Source organism: Jatropha curcas, unplaced genomic scaffold, assembly GCF_041381405.1.
Source record: "Jatropha curcas cultivar XTBG-Jc1 unplaced genomic scaffold, XTBG_Jcur_1.0 HiC_scaffold_1141_pilon, whole genome shotgun sequence".
Lineage (NCBI taxonomy): Eukaryota > Viridiplantae > Streptophyta > Magnoliopsida > Malpighiales > Euphorbiaceae > Jatropha > Jatropha curcas.
In genome coordinates, this window is record NW_028322611.1 from 248,311 (window position 1) to 266,962 (window position 18,652).

Below are 18,652 nucleotides of genomic sequence, written 5' to 3' on the forward strand. Positions count from 1 at the left end.
TGTCTGTCCCTTGTCATGCCATTTCCAGGCCATAAAATTTCCTTTAAGACATGTAGTAAGCATTATAATCATTTTCGGGCTATTCCGAGCCGGAGCTTCCGGGCCCCAAAATCGTAGGTATACCCCTTTGGTCTTATAAGCCTTGTGTGAAGCCCTGTTCCGGAGCCGATATCTTCTGTACGCCTGATGGGAAGCTCCTATAGGCTCATCTAGGCTATAGTTTAGGGTCTTATGGTCCAATCGGTATGTCTATCTCGACTGTTCATTGCTTCATTAAGGATTGCAAACTCAATATTATTTAATGCGCAAAATCGATGCCACTCCAGAAGCATTTGGCAGTTTTAGCCCAATATCTCTCTGTCTGTCACTTATCACGCCATTTCGAGGCCATAATATTTCCTCTAAGACATGTAGGAAGCATTGTAATCATTTTCGGGCCATTTCGAGCTTGTGCTTCCAGGCCCCAAAATCGTAGGTATACCCCTTTGGTCTTAGGAGCCCTGTGTGAAGCCCTTTTCCAGAGCCGAAAACTTCTGTACGCCTAACGGGCAACTCCTATAGGCTCATATAGGCGATAGTTTAGGGTCTTATGGTCCAATCGCCATGCCTATGTCGGCTGCTCATTGCTTCATTAATGATTGCAAACTCAATTTAATTTAATGCGCAAAATCGATGCCACTCCGGAAGCATTTGGCAGTTTTAGCCCAATATCTCTCTGTCTGTCGCTTATCACGCCATTTCAAGGCCATAATATTTCCTCTAAGACATGTAGGAAGCATTGTAATCATTTTCGGGCCATTCCGAGCCAGTGCTTCCGGGCCCCAAAATCGTAGGTATACCCCTTTGGTCTTAGGAGCCCTAAGTGAAGCCCTGTTCGGGAGCCGATATCTTCTGTAGGCCTGACGGGCAGCTCCTGTAGGCTCATCTAGGCGATAGTTTAGGGTCTTATGGTCCAATCGGTATGCCTATCTCAATTGTTCATTGCTTCATTAAGGATTGCAAACTCAATATAATTCAATGCGCAAAATCGGTGCCACTCCCTAAGCATTTGGCAGTTTGAGCCCAATATCTCTCTGTCTGTCGCTTATCACGCCATTTCGAGGCCATAATATTTCCTCTAAGACATGTAGGAAGCATTGTAATCATTTTCGGGCCATTTCGAGCCGTGCTTCCGGGCCCCAAAATCGTAGGTATACCCCTTTGGTCTTAGGAGCCCTGAGCGAAGCCCTGTTCTGGAGCCGGTATCTTCTGTAGGCCTGACGGGCAGCTCCTGTAGGCTCATCTAGGCGATAGTTTAGGGTCTTATGCTCCAATCGGTATGCCTATCTCGATTGTTCATTGCTTCATTAAGGATTGCAAACTCAATATAGTTTAATGCGCAAAATTGGTGCCACTTTTAGGGATAAATGAATATATTGTTTCTCCAATCTTTCCCTTGCCCTTAGTGGAACTGAAGTTTCCTTTACTTGCCATTATAGAAAAATAATATGTAACTTGGAAAATTGAATAAAAAAAATTAGAGAGAACAATTAGAGATTGGAATTTGAAGAAATTAATTGACAATAATTTGGATAAATAATTGGAAATTGGACTTTGAAGAAATTATTTTGCAATATTTTGGGTAGTAATTTGTGAATGAAAATTAGAGAGATGATAGAGTAGAGAATAATATAGAGGAGAGAGAGTATAGATAATTTTGTGTGAGGAGATTGTTAATGGAACAAGGTATTTATAATAAATCCAAAAAATTATTTTTTCACAAATATCCTTGAAACTAGCCGTTATGCAACTGTTTATAGTTGTTAAGAGTGGGAATTGGGAATTTCACAAAACTATTTAAAAAAAAAAAAAAAAAAGCTATTGGAACCAGCTGAAACCGCCGGCTCTAACCGTTTGACATAAAATTCAACATTACTTGGAACCGCCAGTTTGAACTATTGGTTCCAACCGCCGGTTCACGGTTCTAAAAATAGTGGAACCAGAATTGAACTGTAGGCCATCGATTCTAGTTTTGGTTCGGATCAATTTCAGTTTCGATTCCCACTTTCTGGTTCTGAAAATCGTAGTATGGTCACTCCTGCTATCAAGCGTCTCCTAAGGCAGGACATGCACCTACAACAAAACCTTGAAAAGAAAAAAGGTTCTTGAATAAGTTTAAAATGAAAAAAAAAAAAAAAAAAAAAAAAACTTATACCTAAGGGGAAAGCAAAGTATAAGACACAAAATCGGATGGAAATTATTTAATCAAAGAAGCGTATGTAGGAAGATGAATTTTAAAGGCAAGTAGATTAAATTTAAATTTGTAAAATTCGATTTTCAAATATAATTCTAATATAAATATAACACTTCAAAATTTTTTGTCATTAATTTTTTAAATTTAGAAAGTATTTAATCAAAATGTAAAAAAATAAGTAAAAAATTAAAAAATTTTTTTAAAAAGAAAAATAGAATACTAAACAAAGACAAAATCTTAAACTTTTCTTATCTCAACTTTCATGTGTAAATGTAAATGCTTAGCTTAGTTGGTATAGGACATGTCATATGTTAACAATTGGTAAAGTCATTTTTCTCGTTATTGATATCCTTAATTATGTTGGTAAACCGTCTTTAGTTTTTTTTTTTTTTTCTTTGTGCAAGTAACAATATATATAGTGATAAATAGTACACATTCTATTTTTACACAGATTAAGAAAGTAACAATTATTATAGTTAAAAAATAATTCTATTCATATAACTTTTTTATTATGTTCATTTTAAATAACATTAGAAATTATTATATTGATATAATAAATAAAAATTAATGAGAGTTATTGAAAATAAGACAAAATTTAATAAGGATATAATAGATTATTCAAGAATTAATTATAATGCAAAACAGAAAAATGAACTCTATTTTAAAATAAACCAAAAAAAATATAGACTATTTTTTTGGAACAGAGGAATATATATTAATTGCATGGCTTTCAATTTATTTATGGATGGGCTTTTCATTCTTTTTTAAGATGGCAATTGATGAAAAGTCACCGGCCACAACTAACGAGGCAACTAAGCATAGCTACCGGTTCACGATCCGGAAAATTTCTTTTAAAAGATTTTTATTTAAAATTTTAAATATTAATTTTAACTAATGATATTATAGAGCATTAATATATTTTTGAGTATTGGAGCAGAAATATTAATTTATATATTTTTAAGTATTAAGAGAGGAGATTTCGAGTTTATTAACAAAATTTAATGAGATTTTTTTTATTGCTAAACCAAATCTTAAAATTTAATTAAACCCGTTGATCCATAAACCAATTGAAAACCAAGCAAAACCATAATTTTGGCTAAATCAAACTCAAATCAAACCTGATTTGAATCAAATCAGCTACTGATCTAAGGATTTCTCTAGAAACCAAATTTTCCCAAAAACCAAAATCCCCTCCTTCCCGATTTCACGGACCCAGCCCCTCCATCTGCGATTTCCGGTCACCGCTTGGTCCGGCCATCGCCGGCTCCTCCTGCCGCCGTCTTTCTCTCTCCGTTTCCGTTTCTGGTGAGCGCAAAAATCACAGACGAAGCTGCTACTTCATCCCGATCGAGAGAGTCGCGTCTCCGGCCTTCCTTCGTCTTTCCGGGACTCCAGCTCGACCGGCCGATTCCAACTTCCTTCTCGTGGCAGCTTCGCTCGATTTCTCTCTCTCCCTTCCTGTTCCGGCTGGTGCAGCAATCAGGAGAAGCTGTGACTGTGGTTGCGATCGGGACAGTCCCGTTACCCATTTTCTTTGCATTTTTCGGCGAGCCCCAGCCAAGGACTGGCCAGGCTGGACCTCCCACCTCATCCCTGGTTCCTCTCTGATCACTCTCTTCTGTCTCCGGTAAATTTAGCGGCGGCAGTAGCTAGCTCGAGGGAGACGTTTTGACTACGGATCGTTCTAACCGCAAAATTTCGATTCCGGCGTGTGTTGCGGCTGGGTAAGCAAATTTCCAATCTTCAGTCTAGTTTATAAACTCCTTGATCAGATATGGTAGCTTTAAATCATGAATTTACTGTTGCAGATATTAGACCCTAACTCCTATTGTTCATGCATATTTTTACTAGGGAAATTTGAGTTTCTAATTCAGTATTGAATTAATAGCTAATTTAATGGAGAAGTTAGCATGAACAAAGAGGTTTTAGTTTAAAGATAGGTATGGTAATATGGCAGCAACTAATATTGTTAATTACTTGAGCTATTGTTGAACTATAAATCAAATGAAGTCGTAAATCAAATTCTTGATTCAATACGAATTATTTTGAACATAGTATTTAAGTTCAAGTTAAGGAAAACCTATTATTTTGGTAAGCAATAACTGTTGTGAATAATTGGTTATTACTTGATAGCATTATTTTTGCTAAGTAAACAATTCAATCATAGATCTCTTCAGCTATATCCAGGAATGGTATTTTATGTCATGAAGCTTTAGTTGGTATGTGTTTAAGTTGTGAATTGGTTACTTAGAAGATGTATTTATTAAATTGTAATTTAATTCAAGCATTTATTCTTAGTGAAGAGACTAGAATTTTAATGAATGTTTAAATATGTTGTTTATACCTTAAGCAAAGAATGATTGTTAATATTATTGTAACAAGTTTGAAGGTTACTTTAAGTTGAAAAATTGATGGTTTAATGTTGACATTGTTATTTTGGATGGAAGAAGGGAAATAAATTCGTCTGTTTGCTGGATGGATGGGCTGGGAGAGTAATGATTGATGTGTATATAAAATTTGTTAATATTTGAGCAGTTGGATAGTTCTATTTTTAGGGGAGATGTTGTCGAAATTTCGATAGAATTTAGGTTAGTAATGTGTAACGATTAAGTATATAGGCTTAATTAAGTATAAAATCTTCAACCTAATTTATTTTTAAGTAAAGTTCTTTATTTAATTCAGTATTTTCTTTGTATTTGTATTTAATTGAGTTTGTCTACTGCTCTTACCAGTCAAATCCAAATTGGCGCTCCTTCTCTTCTTTATCGCTAATAAATAGTGCATGTCATCATCCTAATCAGGTTGATTCCATCAGCTTCATGTTGAAGATTTTTTTATATCAATTGTTATCTAATTTGTGTTTATATTTACATTTTGTAAATAATTACTAATAAAATCATACTTTTTCAAATTAACATTTTTTATCATTTTATTTATAATTATTTTAAAATAATAAATTTATATTAAATATTATTTTAAAATTTTAATTAGAATTTTTATTTATATAACATGTTAAAATAAAAAAGAATATATTTCACATTAGAAATTAAAATATACAGCTTTTTTCACCTTTAATGGTTATTTTACATTTTAGTAGCAACCGCTGCAAAAATTTTATAGAATACCAACAATCCGCTATCAACTATGAATTGATATCAGCAAATGAACGGCTAAATACAACGACCCTAAACTAAATTTAACAAAGAGAGGATAGAAAATAGTGAAGGCACGCACATGCCACGTGATGTCAATAGTATATCCTGGAGTATGATTTAGTTGTGATTCTATAAAATTACAAATAGTACATGTTATTTCTTTTTCGTTTTTTTTTTTTTTTTTTTGGTCTGTGAAAATGTTAATTTTGATGTCGGATTTGAGCAGTGAAATCTGGGTGGGGGATTATATGAGGGGAAGATGGTATTCATGGATCTGGAAAATGATTTTGATTTGAGAACCTATTTTTGATAGGTTTGCATATGGTTAAGTGAATTTGGAAATTGAATTTTGATAAAAGCTTTGTTTTCAGTTTAGTTCAAAAGAAATCCTTTGAGAAGTGCTTTTTCTGATTTGATGCTAATTCAATATTAAACTTTGTTAGACTTTGATTCGATATAAAATTAAGGCTGAGTTTTATTTTATACACTTGTCAAGTTGAACACTGCCAGAGGTGATTAAATCAGTGGTGAAGAACAGTGCCCTCGTAGATCTTTTCTTTGTCCTTTTTTTTTTTGGAAACTCAATTGATTATTTGATCTAATGATCCATTATATCTATTCAAACACAAGAATTCAGTGTGAGATAAGACTGCCTAGTAGATCCATTTTGAGGGAAGAAATGTGTCTACCTTCTCTCTGTTTCTTATAATGCATGGTGTGCTTGAAGTACCATTAATAATAAACTTGCAAAAGCATAGACATCATATGCCTTATATGAGTTTATAAGTAGCTCTATTGTTATGCCCTTTCTTTCTTCTCTTGTTAACTCTTGGATCTTCATGATATTGCGTGTTAGGTACTGTATATATTTGTCAATGGAAAGTTATTTGAAAGGGTAATGAGATTCTTATGTTTGGTTTTTCGAACCTGTGATTATTGAGACAAATGGAACTCTATTGACTTGAACATTCTTGTTTTTGAAACTTTGAACGAAGGACTAACAGAATTCTATTGGTTATTGAAGGGAGTTCAATGTGGTACCATGACTAATTGCCAATATATTGGTAGTATTTTAATATTTTTACTAAATTGTCAATATTTTTTACATATTATTTTTACCACTCGATTCGTTTTTTTTTGGAGTAGGTCTCTATTAGTGCACCTGCGTGTGTTGAGAGAGAACTTTGCATGCTCTTTTATTGTATGTTGAGCAGTTGTAGGTTCCCTCTTCTCTTTCAAAAGTTTCTAGGTCTCATTATCATCCCAGAAATATTGGTTTTGTTTTTGTACAAATTGCTGCTTTTGTTATTTTCTCTTCAGAATCAGCCTGTTTTTCAGGGCTAAATTTACATGATTGTTTCCTTGATAATAATTAAGAAGGTATGTGATGTTCTCAATGTTGATATTTCATTAGTTTTCTGCCTTCGTATTATAATTGAATATTAGTCAATCCAAAATGCAACTTAATTGTCGTTTTCTAAATAATTTACATATTCTTATTCATGTAATGATTCTCTTTGATTTTTATCTTTCATTATTACTAGCAGAAGAAGAGGAGGAAAAAAGTGAATGAAATGGCGCAGGACAATGGCATAGCAGAAACCAAAAAGAATGAACCTGGTGTAAACGTTGAAAAGAAGCACAAGGGCCTTTTGTCTCGTATCTGGAATGGCATTTTTAGACTTCACCATGCTGATTTTGAGAAGAGATTGCAGAACATATCTAAGGAAGAAGCTGCCGTTTTAGCTAGAATGAAGAAGCGATCACTTACCTGGCGAAAGATGACTAGGCATCTGATTATTTTCTCTGTCATTTTTGAGGTTCTTATCTTTTCCCATATTAGACATTGATATTTTCTTTATTCTTGGATTCCAAGTGGCAATGCATTCTTCCATATGTGCATCCTTTTGTTGCTATGCTGGTAAACTACAAATTCAAACACTTGTACACATCCTTTTATATGGTAGAGCACCTAATGACAGATTCACCTGTGAAGTTTTACATCCACTAGACAAATGTTTTCATGTTTGACTTGCAGAGACTTGCTAATAACTAGTCTTGAATTTGTGGGAACAATGTGGTGAAGTTGACATCTTGCCATTTGCTATTCACAATCTTATTTTACAAACTTCCCTTATCATAATTGTTCTATAAACCAGGTAATTGCTGTAGGTTATGCTATCATGACAACAAGATCAATGGATTTGAACTGGAAGATGAGAGCATTTCGAGTTTTGCCAATGTTTCTTTTGCCTGGTTTATCATCTCTTGCTTATTCAACATTTGCGAGTTTCACAAGGATGTGTAAGTGTCCCAACTTACAGCAAATTGATTTCTTGAAGCCTTTCATGTTCATTTAGATTCTGGAGTTCCCTTTTCTTTATGTTTTAAAAGTATGTGAACTTGCTTTTTCAATTAATTTTAGACTCAAAAGTTTGTATATGTAACAATCCAACAGTGGGTGCCAAGCGCAATATGTTAAGCTGAATCAGGTTTAAATAAAAATAAAATCTTTAACTTGGATGCTAGATGTGTAGGGTTACTAGCATATGCAATACAAGCTAGAAGTTCATTTCAACAAATGAATTGGACCAAAACAGAAATTTTAACATGTGATTTATTTTTATTTGAAGAGAGAGCAGCAAGGCTTTAGACATAGGACTTTATATGTCTACTTGCCTCTATCTGGATTTCATAAGTATTGTTTGATATGTCAAGACTGCAAAAGTTTTGACCCCTATACTGTAGGTTTCATGTAGGATTGGCATATTATTGATCCTTAAGTTCATGGTCATGCAGGTGATCGCAAGGATCAGAAAACTCTAGAAAGGTTGCGGGCTGAAAGGCAAGCGAAAATTGATGAACTTAAAGAGAAGACAAATTACTACACTACGCAGCAACTCATTCAGGTAAATAATGAAATGGCCATATTGTCATCCAGTAACTTTTCTTTTCCATATAACTACCTTGGAATTTTGGTCCTTTTCATTTCTAATCCTTTTTTCGTATAAATGTATCCGTGTTTGCATGTGTGGTGTGTTGGGTTTCCTTTAAAATATCAGTACTTGAGGCATCGGCATAGATGCATTTAGCAGGCATCATTTTGTGCAGTTTGGAGTGTATGCATACATACATTTTTATTTCTCTATTAGTTTTTGAATTGGCAAATGATTAAATAATATATGTATGTTAATTTGTATGAAGTGATGAGAGGTAGTTTCTGATCTGGCCAAGTAATTTAACTGCCTATTTTTCCTTCTAATTTTTTTTTTGTTTTTGACAATTAGGTTTATTCTTACATTGGACATTGAAACCTAAGGAGACATGTAATGTAGGAAAATATTATCAAGTGTTATAGCTGAAGTTTTTGGCTATTCTAGGGGTTAAAAAAGTTTGCAATTGGCATCTCATTGGAATGAGTCGTGGACATTCTTTGATGTTCTCATTAGAACTGTGTTTTCATCAAATTGTGCCTTGGCATTTTAGGTGAGCATTAGGATACCTAGTAATTGCTAGGATTCTTACTTGTGTTCACTAAGTTTTTATGTTACCGCTTGACACTTGATGTAAACATCTCTTTGCTTCAATAATCTTTCACTATGAACATGTTCTTTTGACTATGAAGGCATGCATCCATGATGAGGATTCCCTTATATTGTTGAGGTCATGTATCTGAGCTATGTTATTTCACATTATCACATCTGTTCTCTTATTTTGTCCAATCACAAGTTTGTGCACAAATCATACTTTTTCTTGCTGCCCATAAATTTTAGCAACTGGAATTTGCAAACTCTATCAGGAGTCCCTAAATTTTTATCCTAGGAACTTGAATTAAATTATTTTAGCAAATAATGTTTGGCATTATAGGCATGGTTTTAAAATTTTCCTTTCAAAAATTTTTTGTGCATAAAGTATTTCAAAATTTTTTCCAACTGCTTGCATTAATTTGATCAAGGCAGATACTGGAAACAAATCATTCTAGTTTGGGACTAAGGCTTGTTGTTGTTGTTCTAATTTTACTTGGTTTAAACCACATGTAGAGATATGATCCTGATCCAGCAGCAAAGGCAGCAGCTGCAACTGTGCTTGCATCTAAGTTGGGTGCAGATTCTGGCCTAAAAGTGTATGTGGGTGAAGATGAAGCTAAGCTTAACATTCCAACAGGGAAGAGTAAGGATGTTGAGTTTGCAGAAGCAAGCGGCCTTAGAAATAGAAAGCAAGTGGACACTAGATCTAGCAGTGCAGGGAGTTCTCCAGTACGCCATTCTAATGAAGAAATGCTATGTTCTGGACAACGCGAGGATCTTCAAAATTCTAAAGATAACCAACTTGTCGTTCAGCATCATAATCCAAAGTCTTCACTGGTGCATGATGGAGGGTGGATTACTCGATTAGCAGCATTACTTGTAGGCGAGGATCCTACACAATCTTATGCATTGATATGTGGCAACTGCCATATGCACAATGGTAGGGGGACTGCGGTTTACACTGCTCTATTTATTAATTCATGTATTTGGATAGAAAATATTACCCTTCCATTATTGATTTACCATATGCAGAATTGTATCACGAATCCTAGCATCCCCATTTCCATTATGCAACAAAGCATGCATATGTGGGCACGTGTACCTGCACACCCCAAACTTATTGTGTTTAATGCTGAAGGTTTATGGCTTGATTTTGTTTTCTACAGGCCTTGCGAGGAAGGAGGATTTCCCATATATTACTTACTTCTGCCCACACTGTCATGCCCTGAATCAACCAAAACAATCAGAAGAGAGTGTTTCTACTTCAAATTTGGGCACTCTGACAGCTGGTGGCGATGTTGAAGCCGTCAACGATGCCAGTAATCCCCCAAGTGACAGCATTCTACAAAGTAACAGCCCTACCAGAGCTGATTCAAAAAATGATGAAGTAGCTGAAATGCCAGCATCATGAGAGTTGGCTACTTAAGAGTCTCGATGTATGATTACAGGTGATAAGTTTGACCTTGTTCTGCCTTTCATCAGATCTTTGATTGCCATTTTGAGTCCTGGAATGGTAATATTGTGTATGCTTGAGATTTTGGTGGTTGGTACTTTTTGTACTTTATGATGTATAAATATATCATGGCTCAATTATAATAGTGGAAATTGTATCTGCTCCTTATGTCTAGCTTACGGCTGAAGGCCCTTTAGGGTTGTTTGTGTTAGAACACTTTCTTCATTTCCGTACAGAAAGCCTCAAAAATGAATGAAATGATATTCAACTTTTTAAATGATTTGATTTTTTATGAGAACGAAATTGGTGAGAGTAATTGTTTGAAAAATGTTTGCTTCGTCTAAAAATTAGAGCGATGGATAAAGGAAATGGCTGTTCCAACTCTGCCAAAGTATTTCTTACACCAGTTTAATTCAGTCACCTATCATATTGTCCGGGTGATCGCAAATGAATGACTCTAATAAAGAAATGAACACCACAAGGTGATTAATCTGCGGATTAATCCTTGGGCAGAGAAGCTACTGGTGATTTGTATGTTGTGAGATATGTTAATCAAACATTTTAGTGCATGAAATGAAAATTACAAGTTGGAGTGATAATTAATTAATCAGGATCTGAAATTCGAATATGAAAATTAGACAACTATCATGGAATATGCCAAGTTAACTTCTTTCCTCTTCGATTAACAAGGTCTTTAGGGTTTTGAGAGAGGAGTCAACTTTGACTGACAGTGAGATTCTTCTTTTTCATTGAAGTCTGAAATTGAGGAAGTTATTCCGGATGAAAAATTCGAACGTACCGCTTTGATCTAAGAGGCCCTGCAATTACGCTTGCTTTGGGACTGATGTTCTAGTTTAAAATTGTATACATGATATCTTCCGGTCTATTGTTTGGCACAACATTTTTAGACTACATATCTGGTCCATCAACCTATAGGATGTAACAATATCTAGCTCGAGCGATTATGTAGCCAAGTTTTCGGTGCCCCAAAGATACATCTCTTTGGTCTAAGAAGTGTTATAATCAAACTTACTCCGGAGTTGATGTACGTCTAATGGACAACTCAGATAGGGTCTTTTGCAAGATAGTGTGGGTTTTGGCGTACAGAACATTTTTATCCCGTCTACTTGTACCTCATTTGAAATTGCAAATGCAATATAAATTTATCCAAAAAAATCTTTCACTCTGTAAGAATTCAACAGTTTTGATTCAATATATCTATGTCTATTATTTTACATAACAATTTAAGACTACAATAGTTGGTCTATTGACATGTAGAACCTAATGATATCGAACTTGGCCATTTCATATAGGAGCTTCCAAGCGTAAAGACTCAAAGATATACCTCTTTAGTCATATAATTAGTCACCACATTACCAATAAACATCAATTATAAATTAACTATAATTCTTTTTCTAAATTAAGGACATAAAACTCTAAAAATTTCAATTCATGAAATTAAGAAGAGATTGAGATAAATTGAACACAAACCTTATTCAAGAAGGTTAAATTTTAATTGTTTATTATTGATTATTTGGTTAATTATCTTTATTATTTTGTTGTTTTTTTTATACTATTTTCATTAAAAAATTTTGAACACATAATATATGTTTACTTATGAAATTATACTATTTTTTTTATTTATATGATTGCAACGTGAAGATTTCATTTAATGAATTGTGTATATAAATAAATTGGTCACATAAAATGATAAATTATATTTTCGCCCTCCAACGAAAAATTAGTGGCTCCGTGGGAAAAGCGAAATGATTTATACGTAAATATGAAAAGTGAAAATATGAAAAGAAAATACAAATATTAACGTGAAAAGGCATGGTTTGGAAGTTTTAGCCATTAAATAGGTTACTGTTAATATATAATTAGGACGGGGAGTTCTAATGGCAGAGAGGAAACTCTTTGAACGGGACAACCCTAGCGAACACCCTACGGAGCGAAAAACTTGCTGGATTTCAATAGAATTTCAATAAAATTTGCTTGCCATTCCTTCAAGCTAATTGGGTTTAAATAGACTGAAGTATCTTACAAATTTGGGAATAAATTCCTAAATTACCTCCTTAATTGATGCCCATTGACTCCTAATTATGGTTAACAATTACAGCCTTAATTAGCTCCCTAAATTGATGGTCATTTACAGCTATCTTACAAAAGTATAGCCAGCCTTAATTAGCTCCCTAATTGATGGTCATTTATAGCTATCTTACAACAGTATAGTCAATTAATTATAATAGTATACTAACATCCCCCCTCAAATTGATGCTAGGCGATCAAGAAGCATCAATTTGCCAATAAGAAATTGATGACGCTGTCGTGTCATAGATTTTGTGAACACATCAGCAATTTGAAGAGCAGTGGAGACATGTGGAAGAGAAATGACACCTGTATTTACGACCTCTCGAATAGAATGACAGTCGACTTCGATATGTTTGGTACGTTCATGAAAAATTGGATTTGTAGCAATTTGTATGGCACTAGTGTTGTCAGCATGCAGAGGAGTAGAATGAGGCTGAGGAAATCCAATTTCAGTAAATAACCCACATAACCAAACAATCTCTGAGCAAGCAGCAGACATAGCCTGATATTCAAACTCAATAGAAGATTTTGAAACACGGTCTTGTTTCTTACTTTTCCAAGATATTAAAGAATCGCCAAGAAACATACACCAACTAGTTATAGAGCGTCGAGTATCTAGACAACCGGCCCAATCAACATCACTGTAAGCAACAAAGCGTACGGGAGAGCCAGGAAGACAGAATAAACCCCGAGAAGATGTGCCAAGAAGATAGTGAATGATTCGACGAACTGCCACCAGATGTAAGTGACGCGGAGTACTCATGAATTGACTGACTTGCGGAACTGCAAAAGAAATATCGGGCCTTGTAATAGTCAGATAATTCAAACTGCCAACTAATTGCCGATAAAGAGATGGATCAGGAAGAAGATCTCCATCTTGACTATGATACTGGACGTTTAATTCCAAAGGAGTATCAACTGGGGATGAATCTTGAAGGCTTGTTAAAGTAATCAAATCTGTAGTATATATTTGTGTTGATGCAAAAATATCCCAGAACAATCATAGTAAACTTCCAGCCCTAAGAAATATGTAAGTGGACCAAGATCCTTCATATTAAAAGAAGTTTGAAGAGATTGTTGGAGATTAAGGATCGTTGATGTATTAGTGCCAGTAATAATAATGTCATCTACATAAACAAGAAGTAGAACAAAACCAGCAGAACTCTTGTTAAAGAACAAAGAGGAGTCATATCTACTTTGCACAAATGAGAACTAAAGTAAGGTAGACCGAAACTTATCAAACTAGGCACGTGGAGCTTGTTTTAGTCCTATAAAGACCTTTTAACTTACACACATGTGTGGAAGATGAGGAAGTAAAACCCAGTGGAAGTGTCATATAAATATCTTCTTTAAGATCACCATGAAGAAAAGCATTTTTGATATCCATTTGATGAAGAGGCCAACCCTGAGAAGCAGAAACTACAATAATAGTACAGACAGTAGTCATTTTTGCAACTGAAGCAAAGGTCTCCTCATAGTCCACTCTGTACTTTTGCTTATTACCAAGAGCAACCAATCGGGCTTTATATCGATCCAAAGTTCCATCAGAACGAAGCTTGACTGAATAAACCCATTTACATCCAATGGGCTTAACATTTGGAGGGCAAGGAAGAATTTCCCATGTATGATTGTCATGAAGAGCTTGAAGTTCGTCCTGTATGGCTTGTTGCCAACATTCATTCTTGCAGGCTTGTGAGTAACAAGATGGAAAAGAAATATCAAATAAACTGGCAAAATATCCAATAGGATTATTAGAAAAACCATACCATCTTGGAGGTCGAGATACTCTGGTAGATCGACGCAGAATAGATTCAGGAGAATCAGACATAGATGATGGATCAATCTCGAGAAGAGGCACCATTGGTTGACGTCTTTCATACGCAAATCCAGACTTAAACCGATTAGACACAATTGGTAAATCCTCAAAAATTGGAAGAATGGGAGAAGTAGAAGAAGATTCAACAAGATTAGGAAAGAAATATTGATGCTCAAAGAAAATAACATTTCGAGAAACACGAAATTTGTTAGAAGTTGAATCATAGCAAACAGAACCCTTTTGAGAAGAATTATAACCCATAAACGCACATTTAACAGATTGAGCTGAAAGTTTAAGACGTTCATGAGAAGGTAGATGAACAAAACAAACACAGCCAAATGTGTGTAAATCATGATAATTAGGATATTGATGATGCAAATGAAAATATGGGGAGCCAAGATTTAATACCTGAGAAGGCATTCTATTAATTAGATAAGTTGCAGTAGATAAGGCTTCAACCGAAAACTTAGATGGAATCAAAGATTCAATTAACAAAGTTCGAGTTACATCCAAAAGATGATAATTTTTGCGCTCAGCAACTCCGTTTTATTGTGGTGTATAAGGACATGAAAGTTATGAGCCTTTCTCATGAAGAAAATCTTGAAATTCATGAGACATATATTCTCCTCCAGAATCATATTGTAATACTTTAATACAAGCACAAAATTGAGTCTCAACATAGGCCAAAAAGGTCTTGAAAACAGAATATACATCAGATTTAGAATGAAGGAAGTCTACCCATGTATATTTACTGTAATCATCAATAAATGTCACAAAGTACTTATATTGAGCATGAGAAATAACGGGCGTAATGCCCTAGACATCACTATGAATTATATCAAAACATTGGACAGCATGACCACCATTAGAAGGAAAAGGAAGAGTTTTGCTTTTACCGAGTTTACATGTGGAACAATTAGCAAGGAGTTCTTTATTGCCCAAGAAACCAGAATTTGATAAATGAGACAAAATAACAGGATTAGGATGACCTAAACGTCTATGCCATAATTCACTCTTACTAATAACCGTAGTACAAAATGAAGAGATACGAGGAACGGAAAAGAGTAGTGGAAATAGTCTCCCAACTTTAGGCCCCTTCGCGATTATTATCCCTGATGCCTGATCCTGCACAAGACAACCATTACGAGAGAAATGCACATCATAATTGTTATCTACTAACTGACCAACCGAAAGAAGCTTAGTTGAGAGCTTTGGAGATATAAAAACATTTTTGAAATATGGTCTAAGATCTCCAATCTCAATAATAAGTATTGTACTACCATTTGCAATCTGAATTTCAATTGAACCATGATACTTGCGAACAATGTTAAGCATGCTAGATGTGTTTGTCATATGATTTAAGGCAGCAGAATCAACAAGCCAAAGTTGAGAGGGGGATGAATTTTTACCTTGTAGTCCTAAGGCGGAGAAGGCTGAAATAATCATTTGTTGCACCATTTCTGAAGTAAGAACCACAGGTTCAGCAGCTGAAGAGGGAGTTGTAGAAACTGTTGGAGCAGCAAAATGAGTGAGATTATTTGTTGCAATTGGGGCAGTATTCGCTTTTCGGTTTTGAGGCCGTGTCGGACACTCCTTTATGACAAGTCCTAACTATTTGCAATAATTACAAAAATTCTTTCTAAAATTGGCAGCAATATGCCCATAATCTTTGCAGCTACAACAATGAATTCAGTTCATATCCTGATCCTTTCCTCTTCCTTGGACAGCAAAAGCAACCTTGATAGTATTTTCTTATTGGAAAGAGTTTTGAGTGAGAAGACGCTGTTCTTCGCGAAGTAATTCGCCGAAACAAACATCTAAAGAAGGTGACGGAAGACGACTCATTAAATTTGAGCGAAGTGTCTCAAATTCGGACCTCAACTTCATTAAGAATTAATCTCTTTTGTTTTGCTCATGAATTTCTTGAAGTACAGAGAGAGATTCTGCAGGCACTTTAGCATAAATAGTGTCAGTAAACTCAACCCATAAATTCTGAAAACCAGAATAATATTCATGAATGGAGAGATTTCCTTGGGAATAATTAGCAATATCACTCTCCGATTGAAAACATCTTGCAGTATTGTCTTGATTGTAGACCTTTTTTAAGTAATCCCACATGGCTTTTGCAGTTTTAGAAGACCTCAGATTAGGAGCAATAAGAGGGTCGACTGACCCTAGAATCCATGTCATTACTCTTGCATCTTTAACTGTCCAGTGAAGCAACTCCTTAGCATTTTTAGGAGCTGGAACACTTCCATCGATATGGCCTAACAATTCTTTTCCTATAACAAAGAGCTGGAACTGAAATTCCCATGAAGAGTAATTTTTTCCGGTGAAACGAACATGAAAACTCTCAACTGCGTTTGAAGTGGCCATCTCAAATAGCATAAGGAGACCAGAAATGCAAAATTAGTAATAACAAAACCAAGAGCAGGTCAACCAGAAGAAGCAGCAAACCCACCAAGATGAAAATCCTATAGCCAGAAAGTTGTAGGATAGAAAAATGTCCACTAGAATTTCTTGCAAATGAAGAGAACCTCCAAATAGAAATTCAGAATTTCTACGACCGAGAGTTCATCAAAGATATGAACTAAACCGAGAGTTCAAAGATATGAACTAAACAAGGAAAGCAGAAATAGAATCTGCAGAATCAGAGGCAGTAGAACCTGTACTTTGTTCTTAAAAAAAAACAAAGCTGAAACTCATAAAAGAACAGCTCTAAAACTGCCTAACCATGGCTCTGATACCATGACAAACTTGCTGGATTTCAATAGAATTTGCTTGCCATTCCTTCAAGCTGATTGGGTTTAAATAGGCTGAAGTATCTCACAAATTTGAGAATAAATTCCTAAATTACCTTCCTAATTGATGCCATTGACTCCTAATTATGGCTAACAATTACAACCTTAATTGGCTCCCTAATTGATGGTCATTTACAGCTATCTTACAACAGTATAGTCAATTAATTATAATAGTATACTAACACGGAGGATGATCGAATTACGAAGAAGATTAAATATAGGGAGAAAGGAGACATCCCATGGCAGATGTTGGTGAGGACTCTTTGGCGAAGCTCCCTAGTCATGGTGAGGAAAGGATGGATGATGTTCCTGGCTCTGGTCAGCAGAGTTTTCCGCACTCCTTTAAGGACAAGGTAGTGCAAGGTATGGAGATGGACATGGATAAAGACCCGTTGGATGATGTTAGTTTTGTGATATTTACAGAGGACATTAGCATTGATAAGTCAGATGTTATCCCAGAGGTGAGAATATCAGAGAACTTGTAGTCGAGCCGGGTTAAAAAATGGTCAAAAGCACTAGTGGTGCATTTATGGGGAGAATAATAGGTTACAAAGCCTTGTGTTCCAAAATACAGACCATCTAGAACCTTAATGGTCATCAAGTCCTTGATCATGGTAATAATTATTTCCTCGTCAAGTCTGATCTTAAAAGTGACTTTCATAAAGCTGTCTTGGATGGGTCATGGATGATACTTGGCAACTATTTGATTGTTCAGCCATGGAGCTCGAATTTTAGTGTTTTGAATTTTTCCATTGATACTGCTGTTGTTTGGATTAGGTTGCCGCTGCATCTATATCATAAATAAAGCCTTCGGGCTATTGGAGATGTAGTTAGGAGGATGGTTAAGGTTGACTATAATACGGAGGATATTTTAAGGGGAAATTATGATCGGCTAGCTATCATGGTGGATTTGAAAAAACCCCTTGTTTCAAAATTTAGTATTAATGGAGTCCTGCAAGTGGTTGAATATGAAAATATTCCTGAGGTGTGCTTTCATTGTGGGAGAGCAGGTCATAGGGATAATACTTGTCCTCAAAAGATCAACTCTGAGCAGGAGCCGAGGGTGAATAGGCAAGTCCCTACGGATGTAGAGGTGGTGATACCACAACCGGAGTTTGGGCCCTGGATGATTGTTAGTGGGAGACCCCGCCGAAATCAAAAGGCAGTGGAGGAGGGTCGAAATTCTTTCATTGAGGAGGGAGTAAGAGGGTCCCATTTCGAGATTTTAGGAGGTGATAGCGTCGACATTATTGGAGATCAGAATATGGACAATCCTGTTTCTAATGGAAGTCGTAGTGATTTGGAATCCTTACATTCTCATGCAAGACAATCATGTAGTAGTAATGGAAAAGGCAAGTCAGTTGGACATAATGACAAATTCCCTAATCGTCATAACACCTATCGAAATAATATACAAAGGTCGCCCCCTATTTCCAAGTTGGGACCCAAGCCCACATCTGAGCCTAAGAAGGCAACCTTCAAGGACTTCTTTACGTTTACAAAAAAGCAAGTTGTCTCCATATCTGTCATTAGCATGCATACTAGTTTGGACCCCAAAGCTAACTCAGTAGTAAGA

The 18,652-nt window shown here is 35.4% G+C and overlaps 1 protein-coding gene across 1 annotated transcript; it reads left to right on the forward strand.

Moving 5' to 3' along the window:
* Window positions 1–3,308: 3,308 nt before the first annotated feature.
* On the forward strand, window positions 3,309–10,645 carry LOC105634655 (uncharacterized protein At2g24330). Its single transcript, XM_012217537.4, has 6 exons — window positions 3,309–3,957; window positions 6,936–7,208; window positions 7,548–7,692; window positions 8,188–8,297; window positions 9,429–9,855; window positions 10,082–10,645. The coding sequence occupies exons 2-6, from the start codon at window positions 6,963–6,965 to the stop codon at window positions 10,324–10,326; spliced, it is 1,173 nt and encodes a 390-aa protein (XP_012072927.2). The 5' UTR covers window positions 3,309–3,957; window positions 6,936–6,962; the 3' UTR covers window positions 10,327–10,645.
* Window positions 10,646–18,652: the final 8,007 nt, after the last annotated feature.